General features: G+C 42.8%; 1 protein-coding gene and 1 long non-coding RNA gene across 10 annotated transcripts in view; one reads left to right on the forward strand and one right to left on the reverse strand.

Moving 5' to 3' along the window:
* The window catches only part of ENOX1 (ecto-NOX disulfide-thiol exchanger 1), a 513658-nt gene that overhangs the window by 294719 nt on the left and 193726 nt on the right, over positions 1-25213 (reverse strand). For 6 of the 8 annotated variants that reach the window (XM_086328859.1, XM_086328858.1, XM_086328857.1 and 3 more), the window contains one exon: positions 11664-11810. The exons of 1 other annotated variant lie outside the window; for it this stretch is intronic. In XM_086328859.1, coding sequence (XP_086184985.1) covers positions 11664-11751 — 88 coding nt within the window. In that variant the 5' untranslated portion in view covers positions 11752-11810. Of the gene's footprint in view, positions 1-3272; positions 6569-11663; positions 11811-25213 lie in introns of those variants that run through there. One more of the 8 variants, XM_086328860.1, reaches the window with a different exon arrangement.
* LOC147361389 (uncharacterized) lies at positions 6645-19917 on the forward strand. Of its 2 annotated transcripts, XR_015137830.1 has the most exons (5): positions 10934-11019; positions 13197-13266; positions 16366-16632; positions 16727-16842; positions 18387-19917. It is a non-coding gene; the product is annotated as an uncharacterized LOC147361389 (long non-coding RNA). The 2 variants fall into 2 exon arrangements; XR_015137831.1 differs by lacking the exons at positions 10934-11019; positions 13197-13266 and adding an exon at positions 6645-7032.

Raw genomic sequence — 25213 nt, forward strand, 5'->3', positions numbered from 1 at the left:
TTGAGACGTGGTCCTCCCCCTTATGTGTTTGACACTCCTCTGGATTTTTCTGTGTGTGTGTCTCCATTAAGTGCCAGGGCAATTTAATTTTTATATTGCTGCGTACAAACTGCTTCATTTTGGAACCTGCCTCCCTCTTCGGATGCAGGTCAGTTCGGCGGAACAGTGTCTACCTCGGGCCAGACACCGTTTTAATGACGTCTGGGCTGAGAGAACATGTTGAGCCCACGCTCAGAAATTCTCTGTCATGCTTCCTTCCCAGTGTGCTCTCAGCCTGTGACCTAGGTGACTAGAGGCACATTTTACTTTCTGTGACCAAGTTCAGTGCCAGAGGGTTACCATCCTCAAGCCTCATTCCCATGATGGCTGGATCCACCCCACCAGCAGGGGCTGAGCTTCCGGAATGCACACAAGCTGGCTGGGCTGACGCTTCCAAAGACTCACCTGCTCTGATCTCTTCCAACTGGTGGCCTCCACTACTCTGCCTTCTAGTCTTACCTTCTGATCAGTCACTGAATTGTGACTTCTGCCCAGCCCTCAGCCCTGGCTTGTCAGGTTAACGTGCCTCGACATTCCAAAATCAGCTTGATTCTAAGTGGCCCATATTGTCCTCAACTCCCTCATTCCCCAGGATCTTCAAGCCCATCCTGAAGGCAATGCGTCCTCTGCCTGAATTTAGACCGATGCTTTTGAACTGTGGTGCTGGAGAAGACTCTTGAGAGTCCCTTGGACAGCAAGGAGATCCAACCAGTCCATCCTAAAGGAAATCAACCCTGAATATTCATTGGAAGGACTGATGCTGAAGTTGAAGCTCCAATACTTTGGCCACTTTATGCGAAGAGCCGACTCATTGGAAAAGACCCCGATGCTGAGAAAGACTGAAGGCAGGAAGAGAAGGAGACAACAGAGAATGAGATGGTTGGATGGCATCACTGACTCGACGGATATGAGTTTGAGCAAGCTCTGGGAGACAGTGAAGGCCAGTGAAGCCTGGCGTGCTGCAGTCCACGGGGTCGCAGAGTTGGACACGACTTAGAGACTGAACAATGACAAGGAGCGATGGTCTCAGCTCAGTTCCACTGACATCCATTCAGAACCGGCAGCTGTGGTACCCTTGGGAACAGCTGTTACCCAACCAACAACTGAGGCAGCCCCCACAGAACACTCACAAATGAGATTTGCCTTAGGGAGCCACCAGGACATAGGGGTCTCTGCAAATTACTCGAGAAAGAAAACATCTGGAGTATTTCCTGAACACCTAGAACAGTGGCAGGCACACTATGGGGATCCTTCAAAATTTGGCAAACTACGTAAAGACATCTTTCAGATAACAAACCGCAAATATTGAGAGTTATGATCAGATACTCTAAGTTCCCTCAGGGTAGAGAGTCTGGGTTTATATCCATCCTCAGGACCAGGGCAGGACCTGGCATTTAGTAGAACTGGCAAATATTTGCTGAGTTAGAATGACTTTGTTGATAAGAGCATGTCAAGCTACCTTTGAAGGATATCTAATGTCCCAGGAATGTGGATGAGGCCGGACTTCTGAAGATATACAAAACACAACTATCAGATGGGTGGGAGTCCTGAATCTATCAATACACGCTAGGGTGTTCCTGAGCATGAGAGCCTGTGAGTCTGTCCGGTGAGCGTGGACCACCACACGACAGGAGTGGGGACTCCGCAGGACAGTCTGTGACCCTGCGTGCATTTCCCTTCTTCTGGGATCCTTGGCACCTTCAGGTCTGACCTGGGATGCAGGAGATGGACAGCTACTTACTCATAAGCAAAAGCAGGAATGTGGGTTTGGCCCAGCATCTCTGATGCCTGAAACACATCGAGAGTAAGCAGTCAGCTATAGGCCTCTAATGGAGCACAGCAGAGTTGCCCAAACAGTTAGATGGCAAGGAGCTAAGACGATCAGGCTTCTAGTGAATGGTGTAAGTAAGCCTAGTAGCTTAGAGCATTTAGGTACTTATTTTTATGGCTTAAGAACTCCATGAATGTTTGGGACTCTATACTTAGGTTAATCAAGGGAACATGATTTTCAAAATATATTAAAAGAGGTTAGTGTTCATTTCACATAAAATAGAAAGGATCCATCTTTAAAATGCTCACAGCAACTGGTGCTTTTAATTGAGCAGAAAAAACATATACAGACATATAAATGTTTCATCCTAGCTAGGGTTCCTGACAGTCCTCCTCAGAGATACATTTCCACAATGGATGTTTCAATTACTTATGACAGTAATATTTATTGAAAGGTGAAACCATAAATGTATAGGCACTTGAAACATTATTGACCAAAAGTAAATTACACTGCAGCTGGTGTGCTGCATTTTAGCCCTGCTTTGATTTTATCAGCATTTGTCAATTAATCAACGTGAACCTTGTAAAACATGTTCTCTTATTAGTGGAAACAAGCAAGTGCTTGCAGACTCTGAAGGAAAGGTCATATAATAATTTGCTAATTGTGCAAAGACGGATCTAAATTTTTTAAAAAACGGAAACTCGCATTACCACCCTGCAAGAACAGAAGTTTCAGTTCAAACTTGCTAACTAAATCATGGTCAAAGGTTGAGCTTTTTTTTTTTTTTATATTAAATACGGAGAAAGATTAAGAAGGAAAGAAATTAATCTAGCTGCAGATTTTCAAAATATATTTTAGGAAGCTTTTGTTGTCACCTCTGACCCTTCACTTTCATGCATTGGAGAAGGAAATGGCAACCCGGTACTCCAGTGTTCTTGCCTGGAGACTCCCAGGGACGGGGGAGCCTGGTAGGCTGCCGTCTCAGGGGTCGCACAGAGTCGGACACGACTGAAGCGACTTAGCAGCAGCAGCAGCAGCTAACCCTTCAGAGCTGCTGCCAACCTTGAGGCTAGGGTTATATAAACAAATCAACTATATTTCCTTGGCAGACAAGTGAAGAGAGAAAAAGACAAAGCCACAGAAACGGGAAATGAAGCAGCACAAAAGAGCCTGGCAGGGCAGTGTTTTCTTTCCTTCTTTTTTCTTTGCCTCAATTCATCCTTCATTCTGCTAGATGAGATGTCAGCCCCTTACTTCTGCCTGCCCGGTTCATTTTAAGTTCAATAAGTGAGAAAGAAGCTGAGCCCGGCTCTCCCTGGAGGGAAGACAGGCTTTGTTCACACCCACCACCTCTCCTGGCCACCTAGAGCAGGCTTTACCTTCTGGGCAGAGCACTACCCCCACCACCCAGCTTGCTGCGGTCACCAGAAGGGCTCGAGGAAGTTTAAAATGGGTAACATACCTCGGAGAGCAATTTTTACCCTGGGGTCTGCAGGGCTGAACCGAGAAATCCGCACCATCTTAGAAGTCTAAGAGCAACTTAAGAGGAGATCTCGTGCCTTGAGGCGTTTGGAAGAGTCGGAGTTTTGAACACAGCTGAGAGAGAGAACATTCCTTGAATGGGGATGGGGCTTGGCAGATGGTCTGGGCAAAATGCATTGCTGCAGGGCTCCTTTTATAACAGCGAGGCCTGGGTGGCTCTCAGCTTGCTCAAACTGGCTTATCAATCCATTCCATTCCATTGGATTCCGCGTTCTAAGTAAGTCATTATTTTAAGTCATTTTGGGTACATTTCCCTAAACAGATGCAAACACTCCTTTCCTGTGTGAGACTCCCTTGGGCGAATTAGGTTTCTTAGAATAGGGTCAGGGAGCAATGAAACAAAATACCTACTACCAACAAGCCTGTGGCTTCAGGGGATGCTGTCATTTTTTTTTTTTTTTTTGGTAGGCCAAAAAAATTTGACTACAAGTCAAATTTTAGAGACTCTTCGGGCAGTAATGTTGAATCTGATTGGGCCACGAATGTTAAGCAAAATCCTGCTATCCGCAGCCCAACTTTCCTTTTGCAGTCATGACAAATAAGTCCCCCTACCCCCAGGCTGATCAAAGTATAACTGACAAATAAATTTGTATGACATTTGTATAAACATGATGATTTGATATACTGGGCTGACCAAACACAATGTTCGTTTGGGCTTTTTCATAACATCTTATGGGAAAACTCGAAGGAACTTTTTGGTCAACCCGATACACATGATCAAATAACAATTCATAATTGAAGGCAAAACGAAAAAAAACTTAAACACAGATTTTTTGTTTCCCTCTGCCTGTTTGGGCCTCCTCCCTCCCCTCGAGTGTGCACTGTGAAGCTGGTTCATATGTTAACCAGACCTCCCAAACGGCAAAAAGGCCAGTTCAACCATAAAGATCGATTTCTCTTCTGGCACCAGCCATGTAACTCCTTGGAAGAGAAGCATTCCTTTCTCAGTCCTGTAAGGGGTCACGATGACCCACACTTGCCTTGTATGTGTACACATCTCTGCACATACAGAGCCAATATATTATTCCCCTTACAGATAGTGACTGGTGCAGAAGAGACTGATCAAAAGATCGAGGAGATCCTGGGCGGCACTAGTGGAGGTTCTTAGCTTAAATATTTACGACCTTGCTCATCTTACTAGCTGTTATTACTTGCATTCTTGCATTATACTACTTGTATTCTATTTTACAAGATTATTGTTTCTCGTACTATGAAATACGATGATAAATGGTAAAGTGATAAAAAAAAAAAATGACCAGGTGACTTGAAACAATATACCAAACACAGAGTTCTATTAACATCCATGATAGCAAGTATAACTCTAGATGTGAGAAGAGAAAACTCTAGATGTGGATTAGAGAAAACCATCTCCTGAACCATAACAGAGTCTTGGTTCCCTTACCTATAAAACTGGGCTTTTGGCTACTGTTAATGAGACCTAGTGAGTTAACAGCACATTGAGAAGCCTATCAACGAAATCCTTGCCTGACCTGGAAATGAACATTCCTAGCACAGTGGGACAAATTGGTCCTGGTATGCCTCCAAAACCGAGGGTGAAATTAAGACTGAAAAGGAGGGACTGTAAAATAAAGAAGGTTGTTCACCATCCAGTTCTACAAGACTCAAGTCATTAACCACTGCAATTGCTGACCTACAACACACCCTCAAAGGAATTCGGGGCAAAGATTAGGATGCAGTTACTTCGTGCTCTAGGAAAACTGGCAAAATTGACCCTAAGATCACTAGACATTTTAGGAGAAAATTTTATCAGCTCTCAGATCCTTGTATCCTCTGAATGTAGAAAAGCCCTAAAACCATGAAACACTTCTCTTCCTTGCAACCAGCAGTAACCTTCTACGAAAATGCTTGCTTAATTGCATGCACCCCCTTCTCCAAAAGTCACACATACATCAACCTCCCCACTTTACCTCTTTGGAACAGCTCTCAAAGTTCTCAACTGTCTTTCAGGTTATAATCCCCAGGTTGGCTTGAATAAAATTTACACTTCTTTCTTAGATTTATTATTGATTAATTTTTTTTTATCAACACACATTATATTGTGAAATGACCACAATAAAGCAGTTAACATACCCAACACCTTGTGTGTGTGTGGGAGTGGTCAGTGACAAAGGTTTATTTTTTTATGGAAGCACAACTGATAGTCATAAAATAATGAAAATTTTCCTTATCTAATATTTCTAATTAAAAGCTGCTAACCAAATCCTATTTCCTTAATAAAACTGTAGCAAAAATTTTTATAAGGGAAAAGCTACCATGAAATTATTATCTTCCATTCTCATCATCTTACCTAACACATGTGGAATATTTCTGAAATAGATATTCCTTACTGTATTTTTTTCTTTGAGTCTTAGGGAGAAAAATCCCTTTTATACTCTTTTAATATTTGCTTCTATGAACTTCAGCTTCAGTTAGCTCACTTCCATACATCAAGATTCTTTTCAAAGCAGAAGAGAAGAAAAAGGAATAAGAAAAACTCAAGTCGTTTCAGTTATGTCCAACTCTTTGCGACCCCATGGACTGTAGCCCGCCAAGCTCCTCTGTCCATAGGATTTCCCAGGCAAGAATACTGGGGTGGGTTGCCATTTCCTTCTCTAGGGAATCTTCCCAACCCGGGAATTGAACCTGTGTCTCCTGTGACGCCTGCATTGGCAGGCGAATTCTTTACCATTGAGACACGAGGGAAGCCCAAGAGGTAAATGCAAACGTGGCGAGGGAAGCTGCTGGGTGACCTGAAAGCCACTCCCTGGTAGGAGTGATCTCTACCTAAAACATACACACGGTATTAAGAAACCACAGCGAAGAAATGAATGGATGTGGGTGGCCGGTTTTCACTTGTTTCCTGGATGTCTCAGACTACTGTAAATAAGTGTGTTTCGATTCAAATGGTTCCATTATCTTGGAGGGCCTAAGCATTTGTAATAGCAGTTTCTGGAGTATGCAAAGCTTATGCTTAAGGAGCATTACTGGCATTCAATGCAGTCAGACTGCGTTAAGCAGATTTACAACCCTGTTCACGGCTCTCCTTGATCGTCTTTATTTAAAAGTAAGTTCAGCCTGACGAGGTGGCTTAAGAGTCTGCCTGTGTTTCAGCCTGTTAGCCATGCCCACCAGAATGCCTGGCTCTGCTGTGTACCCTTCACCACTTCTCTAAATGAAACTCCAGGTGCCAAGGTGAATGGGCAGGACTGGCAGGTGGCACTTCACTAGGAAAGAAAGCTTCACGGGGGCAGCTTGTTTTCAAACGTATCCAGGGCTGCGGTTGCCCAGGCGGCTCGGTGGTAAAGAGCCCGCCCACCAATGCAGGAGATGTGGGTTAGATCCCTGGGTCGGGAAGATCCCCTGGAAAAGGAAAAGGCAACTCACTCCAGGATTCTTGCCTGGGAAATCCCATGGACAGAGGAGCCAGGCAGGCTACAGTTCCATGGGGTTGCAAAGAGTCGGACATGACTTGGTGACTGAACAATGACACGGCTAGCAGATTGGGAGACACGTGTCACTGAAAAGACAGTTTGTTGCCTATAGTTCCCAAGAGGAGGGGTGTGCAGTGCCACAACGGGCCACGCACGGGCAAGGCCACGTGGAGAGGCACCAGGATTGCCCACGAGCAGAGGAAATAAGGGGAAAGTGTGGACAAAAGTCTCTCCTGTGGTTTCTGCAAGGTAAGAAGGTTCTGAATTCGGCAGCTTAAATATTTTCAGCGTGTTCTAAGGCACTGGGACGACTGTCCAGCAGCTGGCCCTGGTATAATCTGGGGCAGGGGGATAGTGCTCTGGATAACAAGAGCCTGATAAAAAGGGGCAGGTGTGACACAGCCTCAGGACTGGTTCACCTGCAAACCAATGGTGTGATCCCAGGCAAGCTGTTTGCTATCTCTGTGTGAGTGTGTGGAAGTCGCTCAGTTGTGTGCAACTCTTTGTGACCCCATGGACTATACAGTCCATGGGATTCTCCAGGCCAGAATACTGGAGTGGGTAGCCTTTCCCTTCTCCAGGGGATCTTCCCAACCCAGGGATCAAACCCAGGTCTCCCAGATTGGAGGTGGATTCTTTACCAGCTGAGCCACAAGGGAAGCCCTAGGAATTAGCTAACTCTGGGTAAGAGCAGTGCCTCCCCGGCATCTGGAAGACTCTGAGACCTCAAAATACATCTCACAAAATACCGAACATAAAAAACAAGACTAATACGAGCCTGTCTGGAACACTGCTATAAGAAACATAAAAACAGAGCTTCTCAAACTTTATTGTGCCTAGGAATCACTTGGGTATTTTGTTAAATGGCAACATCTAATTCTGATTCATTGGATCAACTGGGATTTGAAACTTTGCATTTCTAATAAAGTCCTCAGTGATGCTGGGACCTTGATGATGCTTTGAGTCATTAGGGATAAGAATATTCCTGGGTCAGCTTCTGCAGGGAAAACAGAAGAACTTAACATTTACTGAGCCCTGCTTTGCACTAGATACCACGAGGCCCTGAATACACACATTTCACCTTGTTTTGCTTGGACAATATCCTTTGCTTTTAAGAAGAATTATCCCAATATTATAGGGAAGGGAACTAAGACTCAGGATGGTTAAGTAACCTGCCACAGGTCAGTTAGCTGAGACTCAGAAGATATAAATACATCTGACCTAGAAACCCAATTTTTCCTCACCACAACCTAAGTACAGATGGTTTCTGTGATGGAAAATAAAAAGTCTCTGTTGGTAAAGGCTTCATAAAATATAGACTGTGGACTTGAATGGTGGTCCATACACAACTTGACTTCTGGAAAGAAGAGAAATTCTGACTGGTGTCCATTATCTCAGGACCAGAAATAAACAGTGCTGACTAAATAACTTATATTTTACTATAGCCAGTGGAGAAACATTTTAGATGGATTCTCTATTACACTTGTGTCTTTATTTTAGAAAGTGATGCACGTCCACGGTGAAGATAGAAACAGTAAGAGTCTGCCTTCCTCCCACGTGCCCTATGTTGTATAGAGAGAACTACTGTTACCTCTCTGTCCGTTTCTAGAAATTCTATGCAAATAGTAACCTCCTATGCAAATAATCAGCTTTCCCACACAAATTCATTCATTCCAGTCATTTATTTTTCCAGGGGGAGAAGCAGTAAATAAAACATGCAACATCCCTCATCACCTGACATTCGAGTGGGTGAGCTACATCACAAACAAATACACATTATGTCAAATGGGAATAACTGGTAATGAAGAAAAAGCCAGCAGTGGAGGGCACGTGTTTGCAACTATAAATGGAGTGGTTAAGGAGGGCTTCATGGAAAAGATGGTATCTGAGTAGACATGAAGAAGGCCCACTTATTCCACATTTACTTTTCCCCTTTAGCAATATATATTAAAGCCCTTGCTGTATCAGAACGTAGAGATCTACCTCATTCTTGCTAATGGCTTCATAGTTACTCCGCTGTTCACATACACCATAACACAGATGGGCATATTCTGTTATCTTCACAAAGGAAACATTTTACATTCATCTTGTGATTTAATTTGTTAGGGGATCATCTGAGTGGTTATAAGGAGATGTGAGCAGTGTGGTGTAAAGCCTGATGGAGTAGAAAGAGCAATTAGGTGCAAAGCTGGGGTTGGAAATCCTAGTGCCTGGTCAACCAGATGACTGTGTTATTACTGACTATTTCCTGAAAATCTGCTTCATATTGGTTTCCCAGGTAGCCCTAATGGTAAAGAACCTGCCTGCCAATGCAGGAGACATAAAAGACATAGGTTTGATCCCTGGGTTGAGAAAATCTCCTGGAGGAGGGCCTGGCAACCCACTCTGGTATTCTTGCCTTGCCTGAGGAATGCTACGGGCAGAGAAGCCTGGCAGGCTACAGTCTATACGGTCGCACAGAGTCGGACACAACTAAATGGATTGAGCACCCACGCACTGCTTTATATTAGCGCTTTATCCTTTTATGCTACATCTTAGACAGGGCTATATCCACCACGTACAGGGAGATATCTAAAAGCTTCTCTACCCTGAGACCAAGGCAACATTCTACTGATGTTTTGCTCAATTCCAAGCTACCCTATAATCCCTGGAGAGTCAAATATAAACTCCCTGGGCGACACTTTTCCACGTTCTCCACAAAGGAAACACAAGCAAAAGTTTTAGGGAGCAGCTAACCCTCTGGGCTCTGAGTACGATCTTCCTCTTTTAGGAGAAAACACATCAGCTTCCTTAAAACAAAAAGGCACATAAATTCCTTTCCTTCCAGTAATATTTCTTTATACAGATACAGATGTTTAGCATCGGGCCATATGACTGAACAGATTTCAAACGTAATGGAAGATTCATTTATTCATTTAATTATTATCTGAGGCAGTACCTGTATTATGTCCGCACTCTGCCAGCCTCTGGAAGAGGAATAAATATCTGTGCAATATGGTTCCTACCCTTGCTACCTGCTAACTCTGAATAGACTCGACAAGGGAAAAAAAAAAAAAAAAAGGACTGACTGAAAGCCATGTGTGGTCAGTGGTGCCAAGGATAAAGCAAGAGGAATTAAAGAAAAGAGGAGGATGCTGTGATCCAGAGAGGGAGTCCTGGCTGAGATACAAACAGGAAGAGATGCAGGTGGAACCAGGGGATTTGGGGAAGGGATGTGTATGTGTCTTGGGGGGATAGATATGAAAGGAAGGTGAATATAACTATGTTTTATATTTTTGTGACCCCATGGACTGCAGCCCGCTAGGATCCTTTGTCCATGGAATTTTTTAGGCAAGAATACTGGAGTGAGTTTTCATTTCCTCCTCCAAGGATCTTCCTGACCCAGGGATTGAACCCACTGTCTCCTGCATTGGCAGGTGAATTATTTACCACTGCACCAATTATATAAGCAAAGGCTGAGGTGAGGGAAAATACAGGCATTATAAAGGGAACAGGAAGTGGCCCAGTAGAGTTTAAACACAGAATATGGGGGTGGTTGCAGATGACAGGAGATGTCAGCTGGAGTGAGACTGGTAGACAGTTCTCAGGCCCCTATTTTGTTGTTAGACATGAGATAGATAAACGAGTCCTGAAAGAGATCGAGAAAAGCACCACCGACCTCTTCCTGCACTGTGTTTGCTTTTTCTGGGAGAGGGGTACTGTGTGCTTTGCTTTTATAGCCTCTGTTTCTGATTCCAGTAGATTTAAAAACCAACTTAAAACCTTTCAAAGTCACATATGCCTAGAGCTTAAAAAGGCAAGCAGGGTATAAGAGCTCCCCGACACCACTTGTCCCTGCCACCCCTCCTTCTCCTCCGAAAGCACGTGTGTGTGTGTGTGTGGTTTACTTTTTTTTTTTATTTATTTATTTTAATTGGAGGCTAATTATTTTACAATATTGTAGTGGTTTTTGCCATACATTGACATGAATCAGCCATGGGTATACATGTGTCCCCGTCCTGAACTCCCCTCCCACCTCCCTCCCCATCCCATCCCTCTGGGTCATCCCAGTGCACCAGCCCTGAGCACCCTGTCTCATGCATTAAACCTGGACTGGCGATCTGTTTCACATATGATATTATACACGTTTCAATGCTATTCTCTCAAATCATCCCACCCTCAACTTCTCCCACAGAGCCTGGTTTGCTTTTATTATGAAAGATGATGCTTTGCCTAAGCAAGCAGCCTCTGATACAGGTAAGACTTTTGCCTCAACTGGTTCCTTTCAGTATGGTTATACCTATGGGCTGGCCCAGGGCAGGAAGCCTAACCAGTAAATCTAACCCAGCCCTCCCCACCTCAAGGAGGTTGAATCCTGTCGTGGAAAAGGACACCACTTTTAACTTTCAATTCTGATATCTGATTCCATATATTTAAGTGATACATGTACACTGATATTTCTTAAATGATCATTTGTAGAGCTTACCTAATGTCTTACTACTCTGTAAAATGAGGAACACTCGACACTCTTATACCATCACCACCTTCCAAAGAGCATTCTTCTCTCATCTTTCCAGTTGGCTAAACTGGAATCTGGGGTTAAATCAATATTCTTTGTTTGCATTGTTATGCCATGCAATATCGTTCACTTTTAAGTCACGCCCTACAAGAACACACTTCCTAGCTTATTCCATCTTTTTCATTTGTGCTGTCTTTTTTCTTCCTTTTCGTGTGTATTTATTACTAACGGCCCTCAACTTTGCAGAGGAACTATAAAAGCCCTACTACCACCCTTTCTGACGTGAGCAACTCCATCAGTGACCCTCTCAGACCTGTTTGTCCCTCCACAGGCCTCCCATTCAGTCCGTCCAGGCTAGTGGTTCCCCAGGCCAGCTGCCCACCTGTTGTCCTGGGGCTTCTTTTTAACACCATCTGGCGAAATCCCTGTGCCTCTCGCCTGTGCTGGGTCCCCCGCCTCCTGGATCCCATGGTTGCCTCTTTCTTGGTTTACAGCCTCATTTTTGTGGAGCTCATTCTCTAGTAGCTTCCTGAGAAAAGGTACACGGGAGGTAAATTTGTTGAGACCTTTCTTGTGTGTCTGAAAAACGTCTTAACTTCTACTCTCACGCTTGCCTGCTTATTAAGTTTTCTCAGTTCAGTTCAGTTCAGTCGCTCAGTCGTGTCCGACTCTTTGCGACCCCATGAATCGCAGCACGCCAGGCCTCCCTGTCCATCACCAACTCCCGGAGTTCACTCAGACTCACGTCCATCAAGTCAGTGATGCCATCCAGCCATCTCATCCTCTGTCGTCCCCTTCTCCTCCTGCCCCCAATCCCTCCCACCATCAAAGTCTTTTCCAATGAGGTTTAATTCTAAGTAAAATTCATTTCCCTTTAGAACTCTGAAGGCTGAGTTTCACTGTCTTCTAGCGTCCAGGGCTGCGGTTGAGAAGTCTGAAGGCCACTTGTTCTCTTGACCTTTCATCTGTGACCTGGTTTGTTTCACTGGAAGGTTTAGGAATCTTTTAAGTCCCTGGGATGCTGAAACCTCAGAGTAAAGAACCTTAATGAAACTTCTTTACTTATCCATTGTTCTGGGTACTTTCTCCCCTTTAAAACTGGAAATTCCTATTCTGGTTTGAAATTTTTCCTGTATTATTCTTTGATATAATACATCATTTTTTTTTCTATCTTTCCTTTGGGGAATAGCTAAGGTAAAATGCTGAAGCTGGTGGGCTGATCCAATCCATTTTTTACCTTCTTTCCCCTACCCTGCTATAACTGCTGCCTGTTAATCTACTTTCTAGAAACTTTGCATGACATGACCTTTTACATCTCTGAATAATTTTGTTTTTAACTATGAGTTTAATTTCCAAGATCTTTTTCTCATTTTCTGATTGTTTCTTTTTTTCATAGAATTTACCTTTTATTTCATGGATGTCATATTGTCTCCCATCTTTCTGAAGATACTACAGGTTTTTAAAAGCTCTTCTTTTGCTTCTTGAATTGTCAATATTTTCCCCAAACCCTCTAACCCATTTCTATTTTGATCTCAATATTTTATTCTGTATTTTCTATTGGGAGCCATACTCACATCTATATGTGATAGTCATCATATGTATTATACATAAGTAATACAAATAATTTATTTATATTTAGGGACGCTGAGTCCTCACACAATGAATTGGAAACACTGACTGGGGGCCGGTACACTTATCCGGCAGGCGTCCCCCGAGGTAACTGGGTGGGACTCCAAATGCCAGTCCGGTCATTTAGTTTCTCTAGATAAGAATCCTTTAATCTTCTGTCTATGGAGCCTGTCGTGGCTACAAATGCTCTCAGGGCTCAGCTGTAGGACAGTCCGGGCGGGTCTCACCTACCTGTTCACTCTACGGGGTTGCATTGAATTCCCCTGGTTTCACCCCTCTATCCTAGGCTTCAGTTTCCTGAGTGTGGAGCATCTCGGAGCCCAAGACCACGCCCCAAGCCTCCATCAGGGACACAGGTTTGGGAGCGGCTGTGTGAGGGTGGGAGAGGAACAGGGCCAAGTTCGTGCGTGTACTCTTTCACCAAGTATTATTGATCACTCTGCAACCGCTGTCAGCCTCCTCCAGGCTCACCCGCATGCCCATTCTAAGCCTCCCCAGGATCCTGCAGAATAGATTTGCAGGCTTCTCTCGGGACCCCTCACCAGTGCCCCCATCACAGGGCCAGCTTCCCAAAGTTTGCTCATATCTCCTGTTTAGTACCACCTGCTTCTCTGCTCTCTCTCAGTCTCTATCTCTGTATAGTATTTTTTTTCTTATTCTTTGCCAAAATTTTAGGGAGATTTTTGGAATAAGAAGATTTAAATGCATGTGTTCAATCTGACAGAACCACAAGCTCCCAGTCTTATGAATTTTACTTTGTCATCTATGTACTTACTATGTACGTCACCCTAGTCTAGACAGTTTATCCAGAGAACCTTAGGTGTTACCCTAAACCAATTGCTAACTACCTAACAACTACTTTCAGGTGGGGTATTGTCAAAATCATTTTAATTCTCAGTGATTTTCTACAGAGTACAAGTTCAAAGTGAGCTGGACTCTTACAAATTTATCTTTACAGCATCTCATTATTATCCTGGTTCTAGAAGTTTGGACCAAAGGTCAATTTGAAGTAGATGCCACATCCATTTTCAAATAAGAAGGAAGGAAGGAGAGGTGGGAGGTGGAAAGGGAGGAGGGAGAGATGAAGGGAGAGATGGAGGGAAGCAGGGAGGAAAAAAAGAAACAGACATCAAGAAAATGATTTAAAAACAGAACAGTAAGGGGGCTGGTCCAACAAATACTATTTTAAGAAAAGCTATGTAAGTTTATTAAATAAGAAGGGAGACAGCAGAAAACAACCTGACTTTAAGATAACTAAATGAGCACTCACTTGGAAGGCAGTTGCTTAACTCCTACCACCCAATGTTAGCTGTGAAACTCCGGTTACTCATTCAACAACTTGCCTTCAGAATTCATATAAAAAAATCACCATTATCCAGCTAGAAATTATATACATATGAGATTCTTGCAAATAGTTGCGAGATCACCTTCCAATTATGTACTCACCCTTTTATTGCCTAAATGTATATGTACATACACATACATATGTATATTAATGTATATATGTAGGTATTCCTCACCTCATCCCCCTTAAGACAGCTTGCTGGTTGTTCTTTTAATATATTACTTCAATGTATTTTTATTTTCCTAAGTACATTTCCTACAAATTTCTCTACTTCAGTTCATTTCAGTCGCTCAGTCGTATCTGATTCTTTGTGACCCCATGAATCACAGTACGCCAGGCCTCCCTGTCCATCACCAACTCCTGGAGTCTACCCAAACCCATGTCCATTGAGTTGGTGATGCCATCCAGCCATCTCATCCTCTGTCGTCCCCTTCTCCTCCTGCCCCCAATCCCTCCCAGCATCAGAGTCTTCTCAAATGAGTTAGCTCTTCGCATCAGGTAGCCAAAGTACTGGAGTTTCAGCTTCAACATCAGTCCTTCCAATGAACACCCAGGACTGATCTCCTCTAGGATGGACTGGTTGGATCTCCTTGCAGTCCAAGGGACTCTCAAGAGTCTTCTCCAACACCACAGTTCAAAAGCATCAATTCTTCGGTGCTCAGTTTTATTTATAGTCCAACTCTCACATCCATACATGACCACTGGAAAAACCATAGCCTTGACTAGACGGACCTTTGTTGGCAAAGTAATATGCAATTCTTTCTACTCTCTGCTATACTCAACTATGGGCCAATTAGTTTTTAAAGAGGTATTCACGTTGTCAACAAGAATGATCCTAATGTAGCTGAAACCACATCTCCATCTCTGAGTTTGATAAGATGAAAAACTCTGTAGTCAGATTGACCTTGTTTTCAATTTCACTTCTACTTACTGAATGTCTGACCTTTCAGTTCAGTTCAGTTCAGTCGCTCAGTCGTGTCCGACTCTTTGCGACCCCATGAATCGCAGCACGCCAGGCCTCCCTGTCCATCACCAACTCCTGGACCTTTAGGGAGCTAAATAATCTCTCCAAGAGGAAAATGGACATACTATTATCCATTTTGCAGGCTGTTACATGGATGAAATCATAAAATGCATATAAAGAACTTGACATATTATAGGTGTTCAATAAATTAAATCTATTAAAATCAGAACATGAGAAGATATTGAAACCTTGACTCTTGAAAAATTCAGGTTCTTTACCACGAGCACCACCAGGGAAGCCCCAGATCACTGGCAGGCTGGTCAACGGGAAGCAGCTTGTCAGTCACGGAAGAGCAAGAGGGGAGTACTTACAGGCAACGAGGGAAGGCTGTGTGAAAGTGGGGGTGGGGAGAAGGCCTGGAAGAAAATTACTTTATTTTGGGTCAGTTCCTTAACCTGTAGTTTATCTGTCTACAAAATTAGGAAGTTGGATGAAGTCCCTCCAGATACTCACAATGAAGAGTTCTGTGGTTGGATAATTTTGGAATATGAGTCTTCATGTCATGCCTGTCCCCTCCCCCATTTACGGCAGCAGCTTGATTTTCTTTTACCTGGAATATTACAAATCTGAAAGTGTTAGTCACCCCATGTGTCTGACTCTTTGTGACTCCGTGGGTGTAGCCTGCTAGGCTCCTCTGTCCATCGATTTCCTAGGCAAGGATGCTAGAGTAGGTTGCATTTCCTTCTTCAGGGAATCTTCCTGACCCAGGGACTGAACCGGGGTCTCCTGCATTGCAGGCAGATGCTTTACCATCTGAGCCACCAGGGACAGCCTACAAATCCTTTCCACATTTCCCCTCCCCACCCAGGTACTACGTATTAGCATACTCTAGAAAGGATGGATGAGCTGATCTGCAGTTTCTCATCCTAAAATATGTTTCTCTGAGTTTTACTACTTCACCCAAATGTTTGGTTAAGGAAAAAAAGGATAAATGTGATGTGTCGGGAGCTTTATTTATTGGTGCTTTCTCCTATAGCAGCATATAACTTTTAGAGTGGGAGAAAAAAATATCTTTCATAATTTCAGTGAAACCAGCTATTTCTTAGTTTAACATTTTAGCTATGGCACCATCCATGTCTTGGGCAGGTGATCACCAAAGCATTGGTTGAACTGCTGCCAAGTCAGTGGATTTAATTTGGTTATGAAGATAGACATATTACTGGGACACATCTGGCGATTTTGGCAGACGGTGAATGAAATGAATCAACCGTGGAGTAATTGGACTGGCTGCTCAGTGATCAACATGACCGGAATGGAAAATAACTGTGGGATAAATTAATCCTTACACGGCAGGACTGTACCATTATTCCAGAATACACCTCAAATCGGTATTCAAGATGAATATACTTTCAGGTACAATTACCAATTCAAACAATTAAGGTATTTCTAGTAGAAAAATATGTTCACTTTTTCTATCAATCTACCAACATTCATTTTTATCTAAAAGGAAAAGACAGTGCTGTTTGCTGGGAATGGAAGCATTTAGTAGGAAGGAGGCCCAAGAACCTTACCAGAGAAAAGAGCCAGGAGCCAGATGCTCTGTAACTTTCCATGGAGCCTTCAGTAAGTCTTTGTTTTCTTTTAAAAATAACTAACCTCAAGTAGCTTATAATTTAGCTGATTATATTTACACATTTGGGGTTTCCATTTCATGCCTTCTTACGTTACAAAATCATTTTTAATTCTGCTACGTAGTGGAGATAAAAGTGAACAAATATTTCAATGTTCTTTAGTTAGCCATTGAGCTGGACAAAAATTCATTTGGGTTTTTCTGTAAGATGAAAAGAAAACCTCAAACAAACTTTTGGGCCAATCCCCAATACAATGAAGCTCCCCTCTCCCAGTTTCACCTTAATTGCAAGAATTCTATCAAAACCTGTTGCAATGTTCTTTTTCATTCTCTCTTGATATGTCTCCCACCCCTCAAGACTGCTAAGGTTCTAATTATGTCTATGTTTTCATTGAATACTCTATTCCCACCCCCAAAATACATTTCCTTCTTCTCAAGAGGAAGTTAATCAATTCTGTCAAAATAAAGTTCATCAGTTCTGTAGGATCCAAATGCTGAGCTTTAGTAGTAGAGTGACCACCTGAGAGGTTTTTGTGTAGGGCTTTCTGTATTCCTCTGTCCATAGATTTCTCTAGGCAAGAATACTGGAGTGGGCTGTCATTCCCATCTCCAGGGGATCTTCCCAACCTAGGGACCAAACCCAGGTCTGCTGTGTTGCAGACTCTTTACCTCCAGAGCCACCAGGGGAGCCCCAAACCAGCACAAGCCCCTGACAAATGAAGACTGTGGGCCACCTTTGTTGGTAGCTTGAGAGGAGGATTGGAAGTGGCAAAGGCTGCCTGCATCAGAAAGTTGCCACGTTAATCCTCTCATTAGAAGCACCCCTCTTTCATCACTAACCAGCTGTAGAACGCCATCTAACAGCAGATAGAGGAGCACATTTAATGACCTTTACCTTTCCCTTACACCAGTGGTTCTCAGTCTTGGCTTCTCACCAAAATCATCTGGTAAGCTTTTTTTTTTTTTTTTTTTTAATGATACCATTCCCTGACTTACCTGAACTGAAGTTTAGCCCTGGTCATCAGCATAGATGTCTAAAATTTCAGAGCTTATTCTAACGTTATCCAGGGCGAAGAAACACTGCTTGGCATCCATTCTGGGATTCAAACTACAGGTCTAGCAAGAGTCATTCAAAAGCAAGGAGAAAACTACTTTATTATCTCTGACTTTTAAAAGATTGCATGCACGTTTCCACTTCACATTTAAAACAAATGAGAACCACAAACCGACTTTAAATGTAGCTCAAACAGTAAAGAATCTGCCTGCAATGCAGGAGACCCGGATTCAATCCCTGGGTCGGGAAGATCCTCTGGAGAAGGGAATGGCAACCCACTCCAGTATTCCTGCCTGGAGAATCCCACGGACAGAGGAACCTGGAGGGCTACAGTCCGTGGGGTGGCAAAGAGTCGGACACGACTGAGCGACTAACACTATTAGGGTTCATGATATGTTTCTCCCTTGTGTTTTCATTCTGATTATCAATCACCACCATCCACTGAGTTTCGTTTTTTGCTTTTTTTTTTTTTTTTTTGCACAGGAAAATGTTTTAGGTAGGTACTGTGGGGCTACAGTGATTTCAAACCCAAGGTTTCTGCCTTCGGGGAGCTCACACAGGAAAAGGTGACTAGATGATAAAGCAAATGACCTCACAGAGGAGACTCAAAGAAGGAAATGGCTGTAGCCTGAGATGGTCAGGAATTCTGCACAGAGGAGGTAGGACTTGAAGAAGGCCTTGGAGGACTGGCTAGCATTCTAATCAGAAAAGGCCTGGGACTTCCCTGGTGGTCCAGCGATTAGGAATCTGTCTTGCAATGCAGGGAACATGGGTTTGATCCCTGGTCCAGTAACTAAGATCCCATGAGCTGCGGAGCAACTAAGCCTTCCTGGGAACCACAACTACTGAGCCCATATGCTCTGCCCCCTGCGCTCCAGAGACCCAGTGCTGCAACCAGAGTCTGTGCACCACGGTGAAGGGTCCCGCATCCTGCAATGAGGATCCCACGTGCCACAACTGAGTCCCGACGCGGCCAAATTAATTAATTTTAAAAAGAAGCAAAGACCTTCCAAGGAGGAAGTGGGTACGATGCAATCAGACTACCAAATTTAAATATATACACAAATAATAAAGTTCATATTCTGAGAAATGTGAACTATATGAAGCCAACTGCTGAGCAAAGAGACATAATGAGCTCAGTCACTTTTTTTTTTTTTTTTTTTGGAGATAACCACTCTTGACATCGAAAAGAAGAATTAAACTGGCAGATGAAACAACTGGTTCAGCTGAAGCAAAAAGACAAGCTTGGCATATAACTCAGAGAACAAGCCACAGAACAGCAGCCTCACACGGTACAGGGTCCTTCCCTGTCTCACGCTGGGCCCACAGAAGAGACCTAATTACCCAGGCATCAAGGCAAAAGCTGCCCAGAGCATCGCCAAAGCCTTGAGGTTCCCACTCTACACGATCGCATGACTATCTAATGTTGAAGGAATATATTCAGGACAAAAATCGTCCAAAAGTTATGTGTTGACTTTTACATCATGTGATGGTCAATCACTGATTTTCAACCACTTTTCTAATGCAATGGCTTTCTCTCTGGATTTCAGAATTCAAGTACCACTTGAATTTGTCCCTGCCCCCTAAAATAGTTAGTTTTCATCTTAGAAAACTAAGATGTTTTCAACCTAGAAAACCAGATATTCCAATATCTGGTCTTCGGGCAAGACAGTAACTAAATGCCAATAAACGATCTGGGTCTGCATCATCCCAGGAAGTCAGCTGGCAAGAAGAACATTTAGAAGTAGGCACCACTGGTTATTTCACACATTATTAACTTATATTACAATTCAAATAAGCTTACAGCTGGCAAAAAAAAAAAAAAATCTCTTCTGTAAAGTGATCTCAAACATAATAGGCTTAATCAGAGATAAATTAAATTAGGCAGCCATGCATACTATAGCATATTAATTCTGAGTAGTTATTAAATACATTTTCTGTTATCAGTGGTGTGAACAACATTATACGCAAACAAATTCTTCCAGAGGACAGCAAATAAAGTTTATGTTTGGGATGCTGTGTGCCTGACATTTCCCCATGCCTCCTTATAACGTTAAATAATCTTTTCTGCTAATAATGGCACTGGGTTAAGTCTCCACAAATGAGTCAACTTCCCTCCCAGGCTATTAAGCAAAAGAACAGCAGGGGAAACTGCCAGTGTGGTTTTGGTTTTCTCCAAAGGAAACTTTTCTACCTTTCTGCCCCAAATTTTAGAAAGAAGGCATTAGTAAGTCAAGCTGGAGCAAAACTGTCCAAAATATAAGGTGGTGAATATCCATTAGGTTAAAAATGATGTATCTCATTCTGTGTTTTGGGGAGCCTGTTATGCCTGAGAATATTCAAAGAAGGAAATTACTAAAGTTGAATGATCTTTTGTAAATAACATCCTCCCATCCTGTGTTTCCTTGAATGGTAGTAATCTAAGCCATCAAACTAGCACTCTGATTGCACAGACCAGGAAGTGGTGGCTCTGTGAAAGAAAAGAAAAAGAGACATCTAAAGGATGAAAAGATACATCAAGGAAGGTAATGTACACACACATATATACACACATTACCTTCCTGGATGTACTTCTGCCATATTACCTTGTTCTTTCATTAATCAACCAGGCCCTTCAATTTCTGTATCCAGAAGCAATTCAAGTTGCTAGGAATGAGCCCCCCTCCCCCTGCCAACCCACCAAGTCTGAGAAAAATGTTTGACACTCCTTGCGCTTTGCACATTTAAAACTCAATGTAAGGTGACAAGAACATTAAGCTGCCCAGTGAGCAAAATGTGAAACTAATCACTATCTGTTCTTAGCCATGGGTATAGTAATTGGGAAATTAAACTGCCTGAGAATAGCTGGGCCACCTGCATCAGAAAGCATCTCCTTGGAATGACTAATGAAGACAAATGTATGCTTTACTGACAACTCCAGCAGCCTGAAAAGGCACACTACACTACCTACTTCATTTACAGTAAAGGTAAGCACACTGCAGATTTTTCATTTCAAAGCAGGGGTCCCCAACTCCGGGATCCGATGCCTGAGAATCTGAGGCAGGAAATAAAGTACTCGATAAACATAATGTGCTTGAATCATCCCCAAACTATCCCCCACCTCCCTCCCGTCTGTGGAAAGATTGTGTTCCACGAAACCTGTCTCTGGTGCCAAAAAGGTTAGGGACTGCTGATTTAAAGGAATAAAACCTAACCACCTGCAACATTTTGTATGTATGTACATACATACTGATTGAATTGGACTTCCCAGGCGGTGCTAGTGGTAGAGAATCCTCCTGCCAATGCAGGAGACACAAGAGATGTGGGTTTGAGCCGTGGGTCAGGAAGATCCCCTGGGGGAGGGCAAGGCAACCCACTGCAGTATTCTTGCTGGGAGAATCCCATAGATAGAAGAGCCTGGCGGGCTACAGTCCACAGGTTTGCAAAGAGTCAGACACGACTAAAGTGACTTAGCATGAACACAAAGCACTGGTTGAATTCACATTGTTATTTACTCTTGAAAACCCAACACTTCTCTTTTTAAGTTGGCAAACTGGGATCAACTTGCTGACTAAAATGTCGAATTGCAGCTTTATAACAACTAGATTCAAATAAATAAAACTTCAAAAAATACCTTTATTTTAAATAAACTTGCTGTTATTCATCCATCCATCCATTCTGCATTCATACATCCATTCTATATTTACTGAATACCTACTATGTGCTAGGTACTGCTTGATATTTGGCAGAGAGAGAGACAGAGAGGGATGAATGACAGTTCCTTAAGGAGTCTGTCAACTCTTGGAGGAAAGCTGCACGCACACAGCCAATTTCTACATGTTCTTGTAGGAATCATTTCAGAGTACCTTCCCTTTCCTTGGAGACTTCAGAGAGGAGGTGAGTCTGGAGCTGCATTTTAGGACCAGGTCAAAAGGGTACAAAATGAAGAGTTTTTGTGGCTGAAGAGGCTTGAGAAAAAAAGCCTTGGAAAATGAGAGGCAAGCATATGCAAAATCAATAAGAAGGCTGTGGTCTGAATGAGAAAAAGAAATCGCCTTCAGAGTATATGAAGGAAATAAATACAAGAGGCCAGAAAGTCAACCAGAGAAAGAAATGGCAACCCACTCCAGTATTATTGCCTGGAAAAATCCTATAGACACAGGAGCCTGGTGGGCTACAGTCTATAGGGTCGCAAGAGTTGGACACGGACTTAGCAACTAAACCACCACCACCAGAAGGTCAACAGATGATGGTGAAGGCCAGGCAAGGGTGAGGCTGTGCAGGGCCCCAGAAGACAGGTCCAGGATGTGGCATTTCATTCTGTGGGGCAGTTGTTTGCAACACACAGGACGGGGGGACCCTCGGGTCACAGGAAGGGAGGGAGGCAGACTGGGGAGGAGTCAAGAGTAAGGAAGCGGCCGGCCAGTCAGGACGCCAGGCCCTCAAACTCTGCTTCAATTCCAGTAGCTTGGCCAATGTCTATCTCCTATCGGGCCTTCTAAATTTTTAAAATACGTGTTTTGAGTTTGGAAAAGTTTGAGATTTACAACAGTTGCAAAGCTAATACAAAGAGTTCCCCTTAAACACCTCACCCAGTTTCCCTTGACATTAACCTCTTCATGTTACCACAGCCCAGTTGTCACAGCCGAGAAGCCAGCCCTTGCACAGCGCTGTTAACTCCGGGCTCCAATCACATTTCACCAGTATTTCCACACGCGTACCTTCTCTGTTCCATAGTCCATGCCAAGACATCACACTGCATTGAGTCACCGTGTCTCTTTCGTCTCTTTTCATGTGTGACAGTTTTTCGGGTTTTTTTCCTTGTTAACTCATGACCTTGACAGTCTGAAGAAATAGGAGCCAGGTATTTTTGTTCTCACTCTGTGTTTGTCAGATGTTTTCCTCATGACTAGACCAGGGTTATGGGTTTGGGGAAGAATACCACAGAGGCGAGGTACATTTTTCATTTTGTCATATCAGGGGGCATATATCATCAACAAGTCTTGGCAATTGCCACGCTAACCTTGAACACTTGGCTAGGTGGTGTTTGTTGGGTTTCTCTGCTGTGAACTCACCACTTTCCCTCTTCACATACACTCTTATTTGGAAGCCGGTCTCCCCGGGCCACACTGACGGACGAGGGTAAGCTTCACTTTCTGGAGGGGGCTGTATCTACCCACATTATTTGGAATTCTTCTACAAGGCAGATTTGTTCCTCCTACTGCCATTACTCACTGGTTCAACCCTTTATATTACAGTGAACTCATGCATATTTATATTTTAGATTATAATCCAATAAACACCACATTACCTATTCCATTGCACAAACTATTCCAGCTTTGGCTGCTGGTGACTGTTTTTAGGTTGTCTCTCACATTCTTCTGACGGGCCCCCATCCTGTTGTTTTCTGAGCACTTTTACTGTTTTAGGGAATCCAGATAATCCAGTCTTACATTGTACTTTCACTACCATAGCTCCAGAACCAGCCATTTTTCCAAAGATCCCTTGTCTTTTTTTTTTTTTTTTTTTTTATGGAAGATGATATTTAGAAACTAGTATCTGGGTATGGGTGTGCTAGATGCTTCTGGGGTATCACTGCTCCCAGGCCCTCTCAGCAGAAAGTGAGGAAATGTATGTGTATCTGTGTGTGTGTATATACATATAAATATATATATAGTGTAATATAACAATTATAGCTATATATATATCGGAGAAGGCAATGGCACCTCACTCCAGTACTCTCGCCTGGAGACTCCCATGGATGGAGCAGCCTGGTAGGCTTGCAGTCCATGGGGTCCCTAAGAGTCGGACACGACTCAGCGACTTCACTTTCATGCGTTGGAGAAGGAGATGGCAACCCATTCCAGTGTTCTTGCCTGGAGAATCCCAGGGGCGGGGGAGCCTGGTGGGCTGCCGTCTATGGGGTCACACAGAGTCGGACACGACTGAAGTGACTTAGCAGCAGCAGCAGCTATATATATATATATATGTATATAAATTGCTTCTATAATCATTAATCAGTGTATATATTACACTAAACATGAATTCATACTAATATGTCCAACTATACCCCAGTACTAAATGGTTCATTTTGGTTTTCCCTCCCTGCTTATCTGCAAAAGCCCTGACAGAGAGAACCTGGCTCTCACCATCCATCCATTTACTTATGTATTTGACTCCAGTATTCGAACCTTCTTTTGAAAATGAAATTCTATTACTTTAAAATAATAGAAAAAAAAAAACTTGAAAACAAACACAAATCAGTTTGAGAGGTATTTTACAAGATTAATTCACAGAACTTAAGTGATTGGATGTGGAAAGTGAGAGAAGCTAGAAATAAATGTGGATTAAGTAATGGGGTGAACAGTGTCTTTTTATCTCAGTTTTAAAAAAATACACGGGGGGAAAGGATTTGGGAAGAAAATAATTGAGTCTGGGGAATTTAAAATGGAATATCCATGTGGACATGCATCAAAGACCTCCTGAAATGAGGGTCAGGATTTTAAGAGAGTTCTAAGCTGTAAAAGTAAATTTCAGGATCTTAAACCTAAAAAGGAAGATAGAAAATCTTGGGGCCAAATAAAAAGGCCAGGAAAATAAAATGAATAGAAATAGAAGGTAAGGGACGACAGCCTACACAACAATAATACTGAAAAATACATGTTGAATACAGGAACATGTAGTATCTCTCCATTGATTTAGATCATCTTTAATTTCTTTAAACATGCTTTGTAGTTTTCATTGTATATGTCTTGTACTTCCATTATTAAATCTTGTCCTAAGTTTTTTTTTTGATACCATTTTAAATTGAAATGCTTTCTAGATCATTCATTGCTGCTGTAAAGAAATGTAAGTAGTTTTTAATATACTCATCTTCTATCCTGCAAGTCTGCTGAACTCATTTCCTAGATCTACAGTTTTGGGGTGAATTCCTTAGGATTTCATATATATAAGACTGTGTCATCTACACACAGAGTTTGTTTTGTTTGAAAGTGAAAGTAAAAGTCATGTCCGACTCTTTGCGAGCCCATGAACTATAGAGTCTATGGAATTCTCCAGGCCAGAATCCTGGAGTGGGTAGCTGTTCCCTTCTCCAGGGGATCTTCCCAACCCAGGGATCGAACCCAGGTCTCCCACGTTGCAGGCAGATTCTTTACCAACTGAGCTATCAGGAAAGCCCTGTTTTGTTTGTCCCTTTTCAATCCAGATGCCTTTTATTTTACTTGCCTGCTTTTGTTAGAATCTCCAAAATATAACAAATAAAAGTGGCAAGAGCAGACAACTTTTTTTGTTGTTTTTTTTTAATCTCAAGTAGGAAACTTTCGGTCTTT

This window comes from Bos grunniens, chromosome 12 (genome assembly GCF_055505025.1).
Source record: "Bos grunniens cultivar Pamir isolate PY7600 chromosome 12, Bosgru_T2T1.0, whole genome shotgun sequence".
NCBI lineage: Eukaryota > Metazoa > Chordata > Mammalia > Artiodactyla > Bovidae > Bos > Bos grunniens.